At 48.5% G+C, this 17422-nt stretch overlaps 1 protein-coding gene across 6 annotated transcripts in view; it reads left to right on the plus strand.

The window, feature by feature from the left end:
* Positions 1–17422, plus strand: part of LOC114853231 (RNA-binding Raly-like protein) — a 53691-nt gene that overhangs the window by 34874 nt on the left and 1395 nt on the right. For 2 of the 6 annotated variants that reach the window (XM_029146361.3, XM_029146362.3), the window contains exons 3-8: positions 10369–10444; positions 11365–11412; positions 12073–12257; positions 15239–15355; positions 15900–16069; positions 17117–17155. In XM_029146361.3, coding sequence (XP_029002194.1) covers positions 10369–10444; positions 11365–11412; positions 12073–12257; positions 15239–15355; positions 15900–16069; positions 17117–17149 — 629 coding nt within the window. In that variant the 3' untranslated portion in view covers positions 17150–17155. Of the gene's footprint in view, positions 1–1929; positions 2142–10368; positions 10445–11364; positions 11413–12072; positions 12258–15238; positions 15356–15899; positions 16070–17116; positions 17156–17422 lie in introns of those variants that run through there. The other 4 variants (XM_055507872.1, XM_041070250.2, XM_041070251.2 and 1 more) reach the window with 4 other exon arrangements.

The following is a 17422-nucleotide window of genomic DNA, read 5'->3' on the forward strand; positions in this document are numbered from 1 at the left end:
TATGTTTGCAATTACTCACTGCCAAAAGCTGTGCTTGTGTAATGAGCTAAAAGAGGCTGTAAGTCATGGGCCAATAAGATGTGATGGCTCCGGCAGATCTATATCCATCATGTAGAAAATCTCCCCCTCGGGCTTCTCTCCAGCTCAGCCGTCACTGAGGGCTGTTTGTTAACGGGGAGTGTGTTCGCAGCGTCGGCAGAGACTGTGTGGGACGCGGCGCACTTGAAATTCAGCGGTGCGGCTACTGCGCCGCGGAAGCCGTTCATATCTTTAAAAGGTTAATGATGTGCACAGAGCTTTAAAGCTTCTTGGGAATTGAACGCTCGCATCCACGTTAGCGCTGCTAGGTGACGTGACATCACTCATCCACAGTAAAGACTCTTCAGGTAAATTGAATTAGTTTATGTGGATTTAACCAGAAAATGCCCTTAAGAGGACTGTGATAAAATAATAGATACTGATTGACTTTTTTCAATTGGGAGATTAAAACTTATCAGTTTTCATTTTCTTGCTTTTAGGCATATTTACTAAATTGATTCCTTAGTATATTTGATGCTCCTGTTGTATTAATCTATCATGAACAGCAGAGGTCCCTGCTTTACCACAACATGCAGACTTCTCACTGCTGGTTGCTGGTATAATTTGATTCTACCAGTATTTGTGCATGAAACATTCTTCATACGTCTATTTTCTGTGCTGGAGTCGGTCCCTGCTGTCTCTGGGTGGATGCAGTGAAGGCGGATGCAGGTCTCTGCATCTCACCTGATAAACTGCATGTTTTTTGAGTTTGTTTTGACACAAGGAGGACAGGTTAACGCCACATCATTCCTCCAGATGTGAGGCCCTGTACACATTCCACCTCAGTCGCCTCCATTGTATTGATTTATTTGATGCGGTCATTTTAGAGAGTCATCATCTCTAAGCCTCAAAGTAACAGTATTAAAAAGGATGAAGCCCATTAATGGTCGTGGACCATGAGAGCAGCAGTTTCAAGGGAAACTATTATTGATTGAATTCCTACTTCCATGCAGTTAGATTTTAAATGTGTTTGTTTCTGCTGCACAACTGAGCCAAAAAAAAATAAAAACATACGTGGTGTTATTCAACCGGTGTGGAAAGAACCTAACATAATGGAATGGATCGCACAAAATCATCATCAATCAACAGACCACTTCCTTATCTCTGTCTCCTTAGCAACACAATCCCTTTTGCGAGTAAAATCGGATACACCTTTCCTCCGCGTGTGCCCGGAGGTTGAGGAGAGAGTATTAATGTTATTTTTATGCCGCTGTTACTGTATGCACACGCGGGGTAAGATAATAAAGAGGCAGAACCACAGCGGAGAGCGCTGAACAGTACTTAACAGAGCCAGTGCTTTTAGCATTTTAATCCACTCTGGTCGCTTTTAGGATTAAATGCTGAACAGGAAAACTCCACGTTCTCTCCTTTGATGATGCCTCCATGTTTCTTGTGGTTCCACCATCGAGGAGAGTGTCACTTTGGCCTCCACGTCGGCCCCCCGGCCCGTGGCCCAGTTTAGTGCCCGTGTGTTGAACAATAAACATTATTGCCACTGGGAGTGCGTTGCCAATACTCAGGCATTAGCTACAGGAACTACTGCAACCCAATTGCAGCCTCATTAACAAAGGTAGGTTAGAAACTCAAGCAGCGACAGCACTGATTTGAAATCATCACCCAGATGTGATGTGTGTGTGAAAAGGCGGCACAACAAACATATCTTATAAAGATTGTCGATGTTTTATATGTAGAAAATGTCAGAAATGTTTACATTTTCCTAAAAATGTAAAGAACAAACAAATGGAGATGATTTGAGCCATTTCTTGCAGTTGACGCGTTCCCATTCTGTTGCTCGGTGAACTGCGCTCGTCTGTGTGGACGGACCGTCGCACAGCAGCCCGCACGCCCCCCTCTTCCGTCTCCGAGCATGGTATGATCCTCCGCTCAAGAAGTGCCTCCAATTCTCCGTCTGAACGGCTAATTTATTTCTAGTCAGAAAGTGTCGCCGCGCGCCCCACTCCCTGCGCTCCGCGTCTCCAGCACCAGAGAGAGGACCTGAAAGTGCGCAAAGCTGGACCCGTACATCATGACCATGTACAAGGGGAAGCGTCGCAACCATCGGTGTAAGTTCCCGGCGCCGTTGCGGCTGCGTGGCACCGAGGACATTTTCGTCGCGCAGATGTCGCTCGGGTCTGTGCGGAAAGACGCAAGTTGCGGATACCGAGTGGTGATTCATCCAACCGGGCGCGGGCCCGTTTAAGTTCGAATGTGCGTCGAATGAGGATGGACGACGACGCGTGTGCGTAAAGATGCCAAAGTTAAAAGCAGAAGGGTCGCCGCTGGTGTCTGCACGTTTATGTGAATGCGGAGCGAAGTGAGCGGCTGTGCACTGACTCATGATTCCTCCCATCAGGATGTTAGTCTGGAAATCCATTCTGGCACCTGCTGTTGTGTGCTGCTGTAACGCATTCATGTTTCTGAACTTAGCATACGTGCATATGAAGCGTGTTGAGGCAGCCGCTTATCATTCAAACAGTCATTGTGGGTTCGGTCCGTTTTTTTTTATTTTTTGTATTTTTGTAATGTATGACGGTAGAAATGAAACTTGATCTGCTGGTTCCTCTCATACATTTGTCTCATTCATGTATTAATTGAGGTGATTGAGTCGGATGTGTTTTTATAGATTGGATAAATTGGTCCATCTGCATTATTTTTACTAATTTCAAATGCTGATGCATTTCCAAATTAATCAAGATGAGCACCTTAACTGTGGACGCTTAATAAAGATTGCACTTGGTTTATTGCGGCGCCAGTCGGAGCTGCGCGGGGCAGTGCAGGCTTTGATATTTAAAGTGGATCAGCATTACTGACACGCGTCTCAGGCTGAAACGCAGCGTCCGCGTCCCACTATTTTTAGCATTACTTAACAAGGAAAGCGCGTAAAATCAGCGCGTCTGCTAATTAGGCGCACTTGTTGTCACAGTAGTCCTCAAGTGTACACCGTGGAGCGGAGCACGACGTCCCTCCCCGTCTCCTGTGCATCGGCAGAGTGCGCCAAAGGCTTTGAAGCGCTCCGCGCAGAAAGGACGACAATGCTCCAACGTGTCAAGCTGAATCTGTCTGGATTTACAGCAAAGCCTGTGCAACTGAGGAGGAAATTTTAAAATTGGACTCTGAGCAGAGAGGGAATCCAAGGGGTCCTCAGCCGAAGAGCGAGGGAGAGTGTAAAAAAAAAAACAGCAGTGAATGTGTGTGGGTCACCGTGTAGATGGTATTTAACCGGTTGTTCTGGACTTGGTCTGCAGCTGTTACGCTGGAGAGACAAAGGGATGCAGCTCCAGACTTTTAGACAGGGATATTTTTAGGTTAAAAACTAACTGGTCTCAGGTTCAGCCTTTTTCCGGTTTTGCACTCATTAGAGTCGAGGTATACGCTGTTTCTGCTGGAGCGTGTTGTAAGACAACAGCGCAAACCCAGCAGAGCAACTCACACGGCGGCTGCTGTGCGTCACTTTGCCATCTGTTAACGCGGGGCTCTGGGTTTCATATCGGCGTGTTGGAACAACAGAGGTGCGACTGACCTGCCGGTGGCTTGGTTCAGTGGAAGTGTGCCTGACGCCAGCTCTTACTGAGATGCGCCCCGCGGTGGCGTATTTATAACGCACATGCATCTATCATGCGTCCTCTGCTGAGGAGGCGCCACGTAAAAGCCGTCTCCGTTCATAAACGCCAACTGGGAGATTTCTCTTTGTGCGTTTCCCGCTTTGTTCTTTATCATAAGATGCACTTTGTGCCCCTGAGCGTCTTTATGGTGTTGTCTGCTGTGATTAATTTAATTAGAGAAAGAAAACTTCTCATCTGCGTTCTTGTGAGTCTGAGCACGAGTATTTGACTCGAGGCCCATAAATATTTAAGATTTTGCAGCTTAGGAATCGTTGGAGATCAAATGGGGTTCCAGCCCTCCGCACCGCGGGGATTTGTCTTGTGTGCACGTGATTGTGTGATTGTGCGATTTCATCCACATGCAAATGAAGACTTTGAAGCCTGATAAATGAACATTGATCCGGCGAAGAATCCTGTGGGTTTGAGCTATTCGTGTTTCAGGTGCCATTGCTCTGCGGCGCATGACGTGCGTGCGTGCGTGCGTACGTGCGCGTGCAGGCTGCTCCATGTTCTGTCACATAGCTCCCATGTAACTCAAGCCACGTGTCAAAGATGATTGTGTTTGTGAGACCGTGAAAAGATCGCGTGCACGCCTTAAAAACCAGAATCAGCTCAGCAGCTCTTTGCCCCAATGTTGTGTTTTGGGAGGAAATACAAATCCAGTCTGCAGCTCGGCCTCTTGAATAAATCAAAAGCAATTACGGAACATAATCTGTTCTTCATATTTTACTTGCTCCACAAGATGCTGCTGCTACGGTTTAAAATTTCACAAGCTTAGCCTCCAAACCCCCCCCCCCCCCCCCCCCCCCCCCCCCCCCCCTTTTTTTTTTTTTTTGACCTGGACAAGCCACTGCATCACACTCCCCGGTCTCTCCTGGAAATGTGATTTCATCTGTCAGGAAGGACTTAATGAGACTCCCCCACCGATGATGAAATAATGTGACAGAGTTGTCACAAGATGTCGCTTCCCCCGGAGTGTCTCGTCTCTCCCGCCAGCAGCTCCACTCACATTTAGTGGAGTAAAGGCCGCTTGGACGGGCGCCTGGAGAAAGCCCGGGCAGCGTGACGCTGACATCTGTACATGCGACAAGGCCGATGCAGACGCGAGCTACTACCAACACTCTGATTGAACCCTCTGCGCTTTACTGTGGAGGAGACTTGTGTGGATTTTGGCTCCCGATGTGCACGACGTGTTTACCAGTGCTCAGTCTTTTGGAATCGTTGCCACGCGTCTCCGTAGATTGAATTTCCTGCTTTTCATTCGGTCTGATTTCCGCACACATCCACGCAGAAGTGGCTCATAGTAGTTTGGAATGGCAACAGAGTTCATTTTTTATTCCATGTAGTCAAGCAATCAACCTTTGCAACGTCTGCCCATCAGAAATTCTCTTTCTTTTCTGCTTTAAATGAAATATAAATGTCGTACTGGGATGTTTAAAGCCCAGCGATGACAGACGTTTCTGATGTTGGACGATAAAGAGCCATTAAGGGCCTATTTTTAGCCGCGAGGAGCGACCGTGGCAGTAACCTGATTATCAACGGCTGTCGCTGCTGTTTCCGAGAGGGGACGTTAAACGCTCGCGCCTTCGCCCGCTCCGCTTGGTTTTCCGTCCGCCGCCGAGCTCCTCTCGCCCCGCGTCCTCGTCCTCAGCCTCCCCGTCGCCCTGCTTTTTGAAGCGCATCGCTGTTGACTCGCGTGAGACTGGGTTTTACAGGTCACACAGAGGGACGCGGTCTCAGAGCCATGCCGTGGCTTTATCCGTTCTGTCGGGGCCTGAAGGGCCCGGGGGAAGGTGGGGGGGGGGGATTACGGAGCTGATCCCTGTGGACTCTGGTCCGTGGAGGCGCAGGGGGAGGCACCGAGGCAGAGCGGCTGACAGACAGACAGACAGACAGACAGACAGACAGACAGACAGTTTGGTGTAAGCAGAGATGATCCACGATGGACGTTCACATCAAACCTGTTTAGTGAAAGGATGTTAAACTATTTGCAGGATTGGGAGCAAGCAACTGAAATGTCTAACATGTTGCTGCAAAAGACATGAGGTTTAATGAGATTTTACCAAACAGCGTTTTCTGCATGGAATAATTGAAAAAAATTGAACATTTCTCAGCTTTAGACGCTGAATGGGGACAAATGAAGACTTCACGTTGGACTCGAGGAGCACACTTTCATTTGGCATGTTCCTTCTCTCTTGAGGAGACTCAACCCTTGCAGTGATCCTTTATTAAACCGTTAATCTTTAATGAAAACACGGCTCATCTCTGATGTTATAGCTGAAGGAAGCTGTGGTGAAGGAAGGCGCGTACGCTGTGGTGAAATATTTCAATCTCATCACAAAGCGATATCCAGAAGCCTGTGCCCGTCTCGTCACCCCTCTCTCCCTGCGTAAGTAGCTGTTATCCCGCTGCGATTCTCCTGTAAATAAGCTGCTTAAAGATGTTTCAGCGATGATGGAGGGAAAGGTCTATTTCAGCTTGGAAGGGACCGCAGCGAGGAGTGAATCTTGATTGAGAGCTGCGCTGGCACAGAAAAGCAAGAACAAGGCGAACGTCTGAGCGGGAAATGAGACGTGAGGTCTGATTAAGCCGAGCAGGAGCCGAGCCTTTGTAAAAATGAAAACCTGTCAGCGTGCAGTCGCTTCCAATGGGAATTGCTTGATTGTAATTTACTCTGAAGTTTTGTAAAAATCCATCAATTAAGTTCTGAGTCCATACCTGCGGTACAGCTCGTCCTTTCTCAGACCTTGGACGCAGCTGAGGATGAAAGATGAAAAGCGCATTTGAAGTGTTCTGAAGCTCACGCCGGCCCGGGTCGTGATATACGATGCGGGACGCGGCTTCGGCCTCAACGCCGATGCGGAGACAAACGGCGGCTCAGCTCCTCGTCCGGGTCCTCGCCTCGCTGCTTAAATCTCCCACGCTGCAAAGCCGTTTGCATGATTAGTTACTTCGTTTAATTAAGACACTGGCGAGATCGCAGCCGGCGCTCCGTCTTCCACAAGATGTTCGTCTTTGCCTCTTATTGTTTATCTGATCGGGAGGACAGTTGGCGTTTGCGAATGAAAGCAAACGTGGGGGACGTGACGAATGTGTTGCAGAGCCGTCTGCTCTGGTCTCGGGCAGGAATTGTTTCCTCGCTAATAGACCCGACAGGAAGATGACTGTGCTCACCTGTCGGCTGAGTTCCTGAAGACGCTTTGTACCTCGTTCGAAATAGGCAACGCTTCACAGGTTTGATTCCTTTGTCGAAGCTGGATGTAGAAGCCAGTTTCTCCAAATGTAATACTGTAGGCGTTCATCTCATGACCACTGGTTTGACCTGACAAACCAGAGGATCGGTGTTAATGGCTTGATGCAGTCGGGAGTTGGTGGATTTATGCAGACCCGTCCATCACAGTTTATTCTGTGCGTCCAAATCCGACTCCATGGTTGGCACCGCCTTGATGCCCACGGAGGCCAGCGGAGCAGAAAATGAACAGAGGCTTCATCTGCGAAGCCCCAAATGACTTGCAGCACTTCGTAACAATATTCAATTCAGATTCGATGAGATAAGGTAAAAATCGAGCCTGGCGTCTCGCCGTGTTTTCTTTCAAACTCGTCGTGAGGTACATTAGAGGTGAGAAGACACTCGTGTGTCCAAACAGATCATCCACTGCACCAACCTGCAAAATCAGCAGGAAATGTGACAAATGGTAGTGAGGAATGCAAATCGCTGCTTCTGTCATGTTTTTTTTCTTTATTTGGTGTAATTTAAAGCGATCGTATGAGTCACTGCTGTGTTTTGATTTCTGCTCTCGATGTAAATGCTTTTTGAGTCTTTTATAATGGCTGTTGCTCTTTCAGTGTTTGTTTGTGTTGATTATAACTTGCGACGCTGATGAATGTGACTCCACACCGTCTTTACTGCTGCTATAGTCTTTAGAAACACATGTGCAATCAGCTCCTGGGGGCTGAGTTGCTGAATAGTGGTTGTTCTTCAGAATCTCCGGATCTTGGGAGCATTTCTGCAGAACCGGTGGATTATAAGGCCCACGTTTCCCAGACAATGTGTGACCCCTGCAACCTTTGCCTGTTAGCTCCTCCGCGAAGCCTCGGGCTGTTAACATGTTTCCCATCCTCTGCGAGTTGGGAGACCGAAGCCAAGCCCTGTCTTTCACAAAGAAACAGCCCAAAAGATTAGAGTCTGATCTGTTCTGGCTTCAGCGGGAACCGGCAGGCGTTCTACCTGCTCCAGTAGTTCATTCATATTCTTGCCAGGAATATAAGGGTCTTCCTGTTCCCTGCGTTCTCCCAAGATGCACCCTCTCCTTATGGTTTTGGGTGCCATTGATTTTCACAGCGGTACTTCATCATCCCAGTGATTCTCCTCCAATATGGTGCCATATGGCTAAGTTTGCACCCTTGATTTATTCAAAGGCTTCGCTCTTATTCATCCCCGGCTAATGAAAGGAGGGCAGGAATCAGACTTGCAAAGCCGTCGCTGGCAGCACAGGTGTCAAATAGAAAAAGGCCCCACAGGTGATGCTCGCCACTGAGCTGTCTCATAATGAGCTTCCTCCTCAGACGCAGGAAGAGACGCGGCATGTGGGGGGGAGTGACTGATGGCAGGGCGGGGTTCGACAGCGACGGGAAGCCATGGAGGAAGGGGAAAATGAGGGGAGTCGCAGAAAGAGACGTTGATGGATAGGCTGAGGCCGAGGGCAGGGGAGGAAGCGCGAGCAGCGGGGAGACAGAGATGTAAGGCAACAAATGAGACCAATAAAACACATGGGCAGCTTCCTCCGGGGAGTCATGGATCCTTGTTTCCCTGACAGAACAACACAGGTCTGTCTTCAGTGATTACTTATGCTACCTGCCTCTGTCTCTCCACAGCAATTTACCTCTACAACAATGTTTTCTCCCAAATTCCTCAGCCGGTCTCGGCATTCCCTGAAATATTTATACACACCTCGCTTGTGTTTGTTTTGCTATCTACAGACGGGCAGGCACGCCGCCTACGTGGCGGAGGAGACGCATCTATGAATTATTTCAGGTCTGCGCCAACTTGCATCATGCGTGTGTTCACGCGGCTGCAAGGTCGAGCCGGTTTTGTTCAGTTCTGTGGCCAGACAGAGAAACGGACCCCAAACCCCCCCCCACCCCCTCCCACACACACACACACACACACACACACACCTGTCTGACACCTGGGTGGATGGCTACTGTTCAGTTCAAACAAGTTGTTCTTCGATAGGTTGCATCAGATGCGGTTCGTAACATGGAATCATTGGATGATTTTCTGGCAAACAACTGTTTCAACATGTGAGCTGAATATATGCAGAGAAACAAACACGGACCTTTCCCAAATCTTTTCGCCCCCCCCTCTCCCACAAACATTCAGGTTTTAATCCATTACAATTTGCTGCGTATCACATTTTTATATTGGTGCCACTGGATTCTTCCCATGAAAATTCCGCTCCGCTATTTTTCCGACGAGCGTTTTGTTCACACGAGATGTAATTGAATGACTAATTACTGACGCTGCTTTGGTCATGCGGCGCTGCGTGGAAGTCTGTGTTTCAGCATGTCTTAGTAGGCAGCGCACAAACAGGCCGGGCTTTAATCCCATTTCTCGTGAGAGCGGCTCCTGGGAGAAGGAGGCAGGAATTTGCCAGGAGCTTATTTTCACGCCAGCGCAATTCCAGGTCCAAGGATAGAGGTGCTTCCACTTGTTCGGCGTTGGAGGGGGCATAAATTATTTAGGCTAATGTGTGTTGCTGCGAGGGACAAACTGATAGCGAGAACCCCCGAATAAACAAACCTCTTTCAGAAGGAGCCTTGAAAGTGATCGGCGCCGAGCCGAGGAGCAGGAGGTTGGGTTTCTTTTCTGAAGGGCACCTTCTTCAGCGCCGCTTGTTGCTTGTTTTGAAACTTTGATTCTAATGCAGATGATTGAGTTTTACTGCTCCTGGCCAGACAGTGCATATTTGTTTAGCCTCGTCCTAATCCTCTTTCTTATTATTAATTCATCTTGCTTCTATTGTTGCTGCTTGATGCCTCCATGTTTTCTCTCTTACTGCATGTGGCCTCACCTCCGCATACATAAACTTTGCAGGCTGTTTTGGGGGTTTTACTGTGACCCACTGGCTCCGCTCCCAGAAGCCACTCAGTTTGTACAGAACACACAAGGACCTTGCAGCACCCTTGGCAAAGTGGAAAAACTCTGCATTGCTCGCTGGCGTAGTCGCAAAACTGCCCACCCGATAGTAACGCGGCTCTCCGCTCGCACAAAAACCCAGCCGGTTATAAATCACAGCTTTTTAAACGTCCGGCTTTTCTGTTCAGGTTTATTTGTTTTTCATTGTTTGTATTGTTTTACTGATTTTCTTGTGCCTTGCAACCAGAATTGGATTTTCTAATCTTCCCAGGCCAGGCTAGCGAGGTCTCCAGTCTTGCCCCAACCAATTTGGCTCCGGTGATGCACCTCGGCGCTAATGAACATCCTGCAGTCTGCTGCTTCTCTAAAGCTTTAAAACTTTTAGAAAAGAGCTTCCTTTGCGCCGTTTGTAGCTATATGCTAAACCATCACTATTATCGTGAACCGAGCACACATGACTCCACATCCTCCATATAAAATGCTTGTTGCTTATGCAGGATTTGCGTGAAATTGTGAGTGATTGGTGTGTTTGCTTGTGTTGGTGTGCAGATATAAACATGGCGGGTGAGCCCAAGCCGTACAGACCTAAGGCCGGATCCAAGCGCCCGCTCTCAGCCGTCTACAGGTAAGAACAAAGCGAGCGCTGCCCGTCGGCGCGCCGCGAAGCTTCAGTACAAGGATTCATACAAGGGCTTATAATTTATTTACTTTCTTGAATCTGTATTTGGGTTTTAGCGCTGTTCACGTTTCCCAGCCTTGACATGATTTTATTCAACACAGGCGCGTGGAGCTCAAAGGAAGCGCTGTTGTATAAGCTTCATTAGGCTTGACCCTGATTTCGTTTTTAGCCCGTGCGCATCTCCTGGTCACACACGGATCAAAGCCAGCTTGTTTACTGCGGCCTAATGCGACCGAATCCCAGGCGTGTGTTTGCATTCACTGGGACGCTTCTGTGTCTCTCTGTGCTCTGATGGTTCATATCCCCAACAATTTGCTCCTTTCTGAGTAGTTGGTTCGTCCGCAGCCTGTCTTATTTACTAATTTATTAGTTTGTGCACTGTTATTCTGAAAACCCCTCATTTGCATTTTATAGCTGCTGCTGAAAACAGCTACAGTGGGATAGAACATGGTAATTATGGAACAGCAATAGGAGAAGCAGAAAGCAGCCTCTCACTGATCTGAACTGAAATAGTCCTGCATTAATCCTAATTAATATTCCTATGAATGCAGCAGCTCCTTTTGTCTTTGTTATTTTTTTCTTTCTAGCTCTGATTTCCAAATCAGTTGACGTCCTCAGTGTGTACTTAACATTGATTTTTCTCTCTCTCAAGTCTTTTTCATTGTTTCACTGTAATTTGCCTCCCTTTTTTTTATTTTTTAAATCTGGAACGTTTGCACGCTTTCGCCTGCCTCTGTGGTGAACTGGACCGTGTCCGTTTGAATCAGAACAGCTGGACTGATTCGTGTACTCATGACGCTCTTTACTGCAACCCAACCTCCTCCTTGTCTCTCTCTCTCTCTCTCTCTCCTCCTCTTCTCCTGCAGCGGTTATGAATTTGATTACGAGTACTACAGGGATGATTTCTACAGCAGGTACGTGTCGTTCGTATTATATCTTCAACTGGCCCTCATTGATCCATCACTTTGCAAAGAGATGCAATGCTGTTAAAGATATAAATATATAAACATGGTATTAATTGTTGATGACACTGCTGCTACGGTTCAGTTTAGTGGATAATGCCGATTCAGATAACGATCATGGAGAAGAGTTCAGCTGATTTTCCTGATTAAAAGTCTGACTTGTCAGAAATAATTCACCAACCACCGGCTTCAAACAGTCAACCTGGCTGTCAGCCGGCGCCTGAACGCACCAGCAAACTACCGAACGTGCCGATGAAGGAACACTTGTTTCTCTCCCATTTATCTGCCAGCGATCGGAGCGATCGGCGGAGACATTTTCTAAATGTCAAATGCGTCGAGAGCTGTGACAAACGTCTCCCGTCACCGCTGACACTTTCGTTTGACATTTAGCACCCTGTCCTCTGTATCCTGCTCACTTTGAAAATATGAACGTGAAGGGATTCTTTGCATGCACGCCACGGCCCGGGTAGATGTAAACTGCAGTGTCTCAGAAACCCGACTGGGAACAGACTCGGTAACAGGCGATGGTGGAATCTGACAAGCCTTCAGCTCCTGTTGATGAACTTTTAGACAGGGAGTGTGAGACTGTAAAAGCTGTCGCCTTGTTTTCAGGCTCTTCGACTATCACGGCCGAGTGGCCCCCCCGCCCAGAGCCGTGATCCCCCTCAAACGCTCCAGGGTGCTGGCTCCCTCCTCCCGCCGTGGGAAGACCTCCTTTCCTATGAAAACATCCTCCTCTTCCTCCTCTTCATCCTCTCGACCTCCCACGTCCTCCTCTTCCTCCTCCGGTCTCAAACGTATGTAAAAATAATATTAATGCTTTCTTTTCACCGGTCTCGAGTTTTTATTTATTTGTCTTTCAAAGAACGCCGCCTAATTGCACTAACAGGACTCCGCTCTCTTCACACACTGAAGGCTTAATGTGAGTCACAAAGCCGAGGGAAAACGAGGCGCCGTGACTCAGCTGTGCTGCTTGCGCCACCATAAAAAGCTGTTTAATTCACTCCAGCAGCTCAGAACAAGCCAGACTGCGATGTGGAGCAAACACTAAGTGGCAAACGCAAATATAATCCGCACTTTGTGAACAGCAGCCGTTTGGCAAACAGGGCTATGCCCGTCACCCGGGATCCATCTGGATCTGGTTGGGTCTTCAGATTAGCGGGTGACGTGTAATAAAGTTCCACATGTAATTAATGTGAAATTGGGGGCATCTCTGCGGAGCTGTGGTCAGCTGTGTTTTCCTAAACGTTCGCCTCCATCCGTAGCCTGTGTAATTGGCCACAGCGCTGGCTTCATTGTTGCCTGTCTGGGCCGGTGTTATCAGCGTGAGCAGCTTGGTTACGTCTGTCAGGAGAACCCAGGAGCAGTTTTGGAGCGAGGGGGAAAGAAAGCCAATCTCCCATCCTCGCTTTGGACAGAGTCAATGAATTCTCTGTCCTCTGTCTGAGCAGCGCTGCTCCAGTGCGGGAGACTAATTTGCCACGAAAAAACTGTGCAATGGAGCTGGCCCGGACAGATCGGCCCGCCAAATAGGGCTCGCTCATCCTATCGGCACGGTTACGAGGCAATTCAAAGCACTGGAGTTGTTAAATGAGTGATTGGGCTGTAGGAGGCTGGGTCATGAGGACGGACAGTCAGCTGACAAGCGTTTTGTTTTCTTTATTAAAGTCTAACCGTGAACAGACACTTAATTGTTTTAATTTAAATCTACTGAAGACACACGCTCACCAGCTGTTCAGGTCCAGTTAGTGGCAGATGAGCCTGCCCAGTAAACAGATGTTAATATTAAATCTTTCATAAATATTTTAAAACCACACAAATTCACTTTTTGTAGTTCAAATATAAATTAAATCTCCAAAAACGAATGGCTGCCTTTTTTTTGCAGATCTCTGAAGCTGGAGTTTCACTTGGTGACCTCTTTACATTAAAGCTGTCCCTTAACTCAAGTTACGATGCAACGCTCTGAGTTGACTCTAGTGAGTTCAGTGCTTTCTTGGTGATTTCCATCACCGAATGTTAATTAAAGGTACAAATTACAATTAATGAATTACCTCATCTTCCCCAGCCTCCAACATCCTCTTTGTTTAATCTCCATAGATCATTCAGAACATTCTCAGGATCCCAAAGATAGAATTTGTGCGGTTCATCTCCAGGTCCTAAAATTGGATCCATTACTCATTCCCTAAATCTTCCCTCATGCTTATTAAATAACAATGGCGTTTCTTTTCCGGCGTTCTTCACTAATCCCGACTATCTGAAGCTGCTGCGTCGATGAAACGATGTCGGATTAGGATGCTCGTGTTTTCCCGCCGCGTCTCATGACTGATAGCACAAAGGGAGAAGGGCCTGGAGGCGGCGATAAATTAGAAACTCTTCCAGACTTTCTTATCATCAAAGGAGTGTGTGCGCGTGCGCGTCGTATTGCCTTCAGTGTGGCAGCGCATCACCCCGTCCTCCCGCTTTTTCAGCTTGAATCTCAGTGAGAGATTAAAGTGTCTTGTGGAAAATTTAGCATACGGCGAGATAGTTTATCAGAAATGCTATTATGCACCGACGTCACCTCTCACCTGATGCTTTCTGCAGCTTTTTGGCTCAAACATGCGGAGAGAGACGTGGGAGGGGCTCATTGTGATGTGGGTGTGAATGCACATGAAAGCGAGGAACTTAAAGAGCCACATGCAGTCGCGATGCTCGACAAGTACCCTTTTGATTCAGCGCGTGTCTCCTGCCTCTGATTTTTAAGGCAGCAGCTTTGCAGACGCTCGTGGGTTTATTTACCAAGCGCTCGTCTATCCTCGCTCCAGACCTGACACAATCTGATAGGTGTCAAAGAGAATTTTATGTTTTCATCTCGGTGTCTGCTGCCTTTTTTTTTTTTTTTTTTTTTTCCGTTCACAAAAGATGACACATTTCATCTGCCGAGGTTTAAGAAAACAAGATTATCTTATTACTTTTTGGTCCAAATTCTTTAATCTGCTCGGTTCAAGCTGCTGAAGAAGACGCCCTCATTTCATAGACGGGTCAGATTGAATTAATGCTGACGTCCTTCAGATAAATATATATTTTATTTTCAGCAGACGTTATTTGCATTTGACACATTAAGACGCAAACTTTGACATGATACAGTTCCGCTCCTTTCGCCCAGAGCACTGGTAGCTATTGTGGAGTGAGCGCTGCGAGTCAAAGCGAAGCGGGAGGGTGGGCAGTGATTCATGAGCCAGTAAACAGAAGCTGTGGGAGGCAGAACGGCGCCACTTGTTTCTCACGCAGTTTACTGTTCATGAGGCCAAACATCAGGCAGCAAGCGCTTGAAATGTGTAATAGGGGCCAGAACCACTTTTTTCTCATTAAATTCCTATATTTGTGAAATAAATGGTTTGAATAATGAATGAACTGCGATTCATCTGCCATTTGCCCACCACGCCCTCATTCTAGCAGACGCGACCCCAAACCCGCGCTTTGTATTAGAACCTCCTGCCAAGTGAATTAAAGCATTTCCGCAGATATTGGCGCCGCTGAGCAAACTTGAGCGTTGTGCTCACAGTGGTGGGCGTAAGCTCTGGGCTAATCTTCAGCCTGAAGGCACCGGGTCCACCGTTACAGCTGAGTAACTTTGCACTTGGCCAGATTGAGGAAAGTGTGACTCAGTGATGAGCCACCGAACACCAGCAACTAGCAATAACCGATGACGTCATGTTGAGTTCAGGAGTGAAACTGAGCCGTCCTCAGAGTGACTGTAAGTGATGGAGACCTCTGCTTGTGTGTTCCTGCGTCTCAGCAGTGAAGACGGACCAGCTACAGACGATTAAACGCGAGCTGACTCAGATCAAGATCAAGATCGACTCCTTGCTGGGACGCCTGGAGAAGATTGAGAAGCAGCAGAGAGCCGAGTCCGGTGAGCAAACGAAGCCGCCGGGGGCCGGGAGCGCTCGGGGAGAGGAACCGGGAGCGTTAGCTGTCCATAAGTCTCAGTGACGTGGAGGGAGATAAGAGCAGCAGAGCGGTCTATCACGGTGGCAGACAGGTGTCGGCGTCACGCTGAGTCGGCTCATATCGGCCTAGATACCATCTGGTTAGGACAGGAAGAGGTCCTTCAGAGCCGAGGCTGTACCATACGTTCAACAAGCCTCTTTGCATTATTTCAACTGACGAACCAAAGCCTTGATTCTCCTCTAGGCAAAATGTTGTGTTCTGCTGAATTTCCAACCAGATGAGATATCCGTGAAAACTCAGCCGACAGATGAGGAAAAGTCATTTTCGGCTGATTTGTTGGTCTTTTAGCGCTCGTGAACATAATGCAGTAAAAATCGGATTCCCTTTTACGGTGGTGCTGATTCGACTCCTCAGCAGCGCGACCTCCCGGGAAGCCGGCCGAATTTACACCGCGAGCCGACGCCAGCTGAGAACGTAATGACACTGTGCCCTCGTTTCTCACCCAGAGGCTCAGCGAAAATACGACGACAACTGTGACTCCATGCACGAGGAGTCCGTGTCGGAGGCGGCGGAGAACTCCGGGGAGGAGGCCGGCGAGGGCGCGCTGGACGTGGAGGCGGGAGAGATGACCGACGGAGGCGAGGACGACTACGACGAGGAAGGCAGCCACCATCTGGTGAGGCGGGAGAAACGCCCCGACGAGGAGGGGGGGCTCGTTGGGGGATCTCAAGTGGGCAGGCAGTCTTCGCTTTTCGGAAAGTTAATGCTCCAGAATTATTCATGGCCACAGATCTGAGGGAGCGGGAATCCGCATGAGTGAACGGTGAGGGCGCCTGGACTGACAGTGTTTCCCTGTCGACCGCAGCTCAAACGACGGCAGCCCCACACACACCTCTCTGCGGTGGACGCATCCACATACTGCTAATAAGTGCTTGCATCTGATGTTAGTGGCCGGTTGCGTATTTATTACTTGTTGGTGCATTTGTTGCCGCCACCTTTTCGCGCGCCTTTACGCCCACGAGCGACGACCTGCTGTCAAACGGGAAGGCGTCGAGCTCGGCTGGAACTTTAAAACCAGCCGGGCATTTGATGAGACGCCCTCCGGCTACGGAGGCCGTGCAGACGTTGGCGATTCGGTCTAAACTTTGATTATAGAACGTTATCGTGGCGTTTCAGCTGAGCCCCCTAATTACCGCCTTCTTCACGCTGTTTATGTTGAAACGTCCGGACCTTTAACTTAATGCACTAACGTTTTAGCCTAATAATGGCTATCTGCTCGCTGGAGGCTTTAAAACGCTCTGCGTTTTTTCCTAAAGCGCTAATCAAAGCAGCAGCCTCTCTGTTCCACCCTGCATCCGTTCATTCGGATCAAGCGCTGACACCGGAGCAATCATCCTCGGTTTCATGTGGTTCATCCGGGCTCCGCGACCATACGTTCTGTTACGCCGCCGCTGTTGGTCCTTAACCGGGCCGTGCTGCTCTTGATGAAAACTCTGTGTCATCGCTAATGCGAGAGATTCCTCCTCCGCCTTGATGGAGGGGATTATTTGTTTCCCGAAGGCCGCGTTGATGGCAGATCGCGATTATGCACTGGAAGAAGCGCTCTGCAGGCCGGCGTCGCTGGATGCGTTGAGCAAATATCAGCCGCGACCTTTGGGGAAAATGAAACTGCGTGCTGCATGGTGGCGGTGACATTAGTGTTGACTTTGTCCTCTCCTTCCAGATAGAAAACCACGTATCGGATATCGACAACTGAGACCAGGTAAGAGCTTCAGATCATTTCCTTTTTGTATCTGTGTCCATTACAGCGTCTGCAAGGTTGTAATACAATACTGCTAAAGGTCCTGGAGGCTCTTAGAGCCAGGGCTCATTAGGAGCTGGAAGCACCGAAGCGTGTCTCGAGCATCTCTAAACATCCGTTAATCATCTCCTAAGTCATGAGCTCTGTGACATTTGGAAGACCAGCTCCAGTGAAGGGCAGCTAATGCCGGATTCGACAAGAGGGAGCAATAATGGCATTCCAATGGGC

This window comes from Betta splendens, chromosome 4 (assembly GCF_900634795.4).
Source record: "Betta splendens chromosome 4, fBetSpl5.4, whole genome shotgun sequence".
In the NCBI taxonomy this organism is placed as follows: domain Eukaryota; kingdom Metazoa; phylum Chordata; class Actinopteri; order Anabantiformes; family Osphronemidae; genus Betta; species Betta splendens.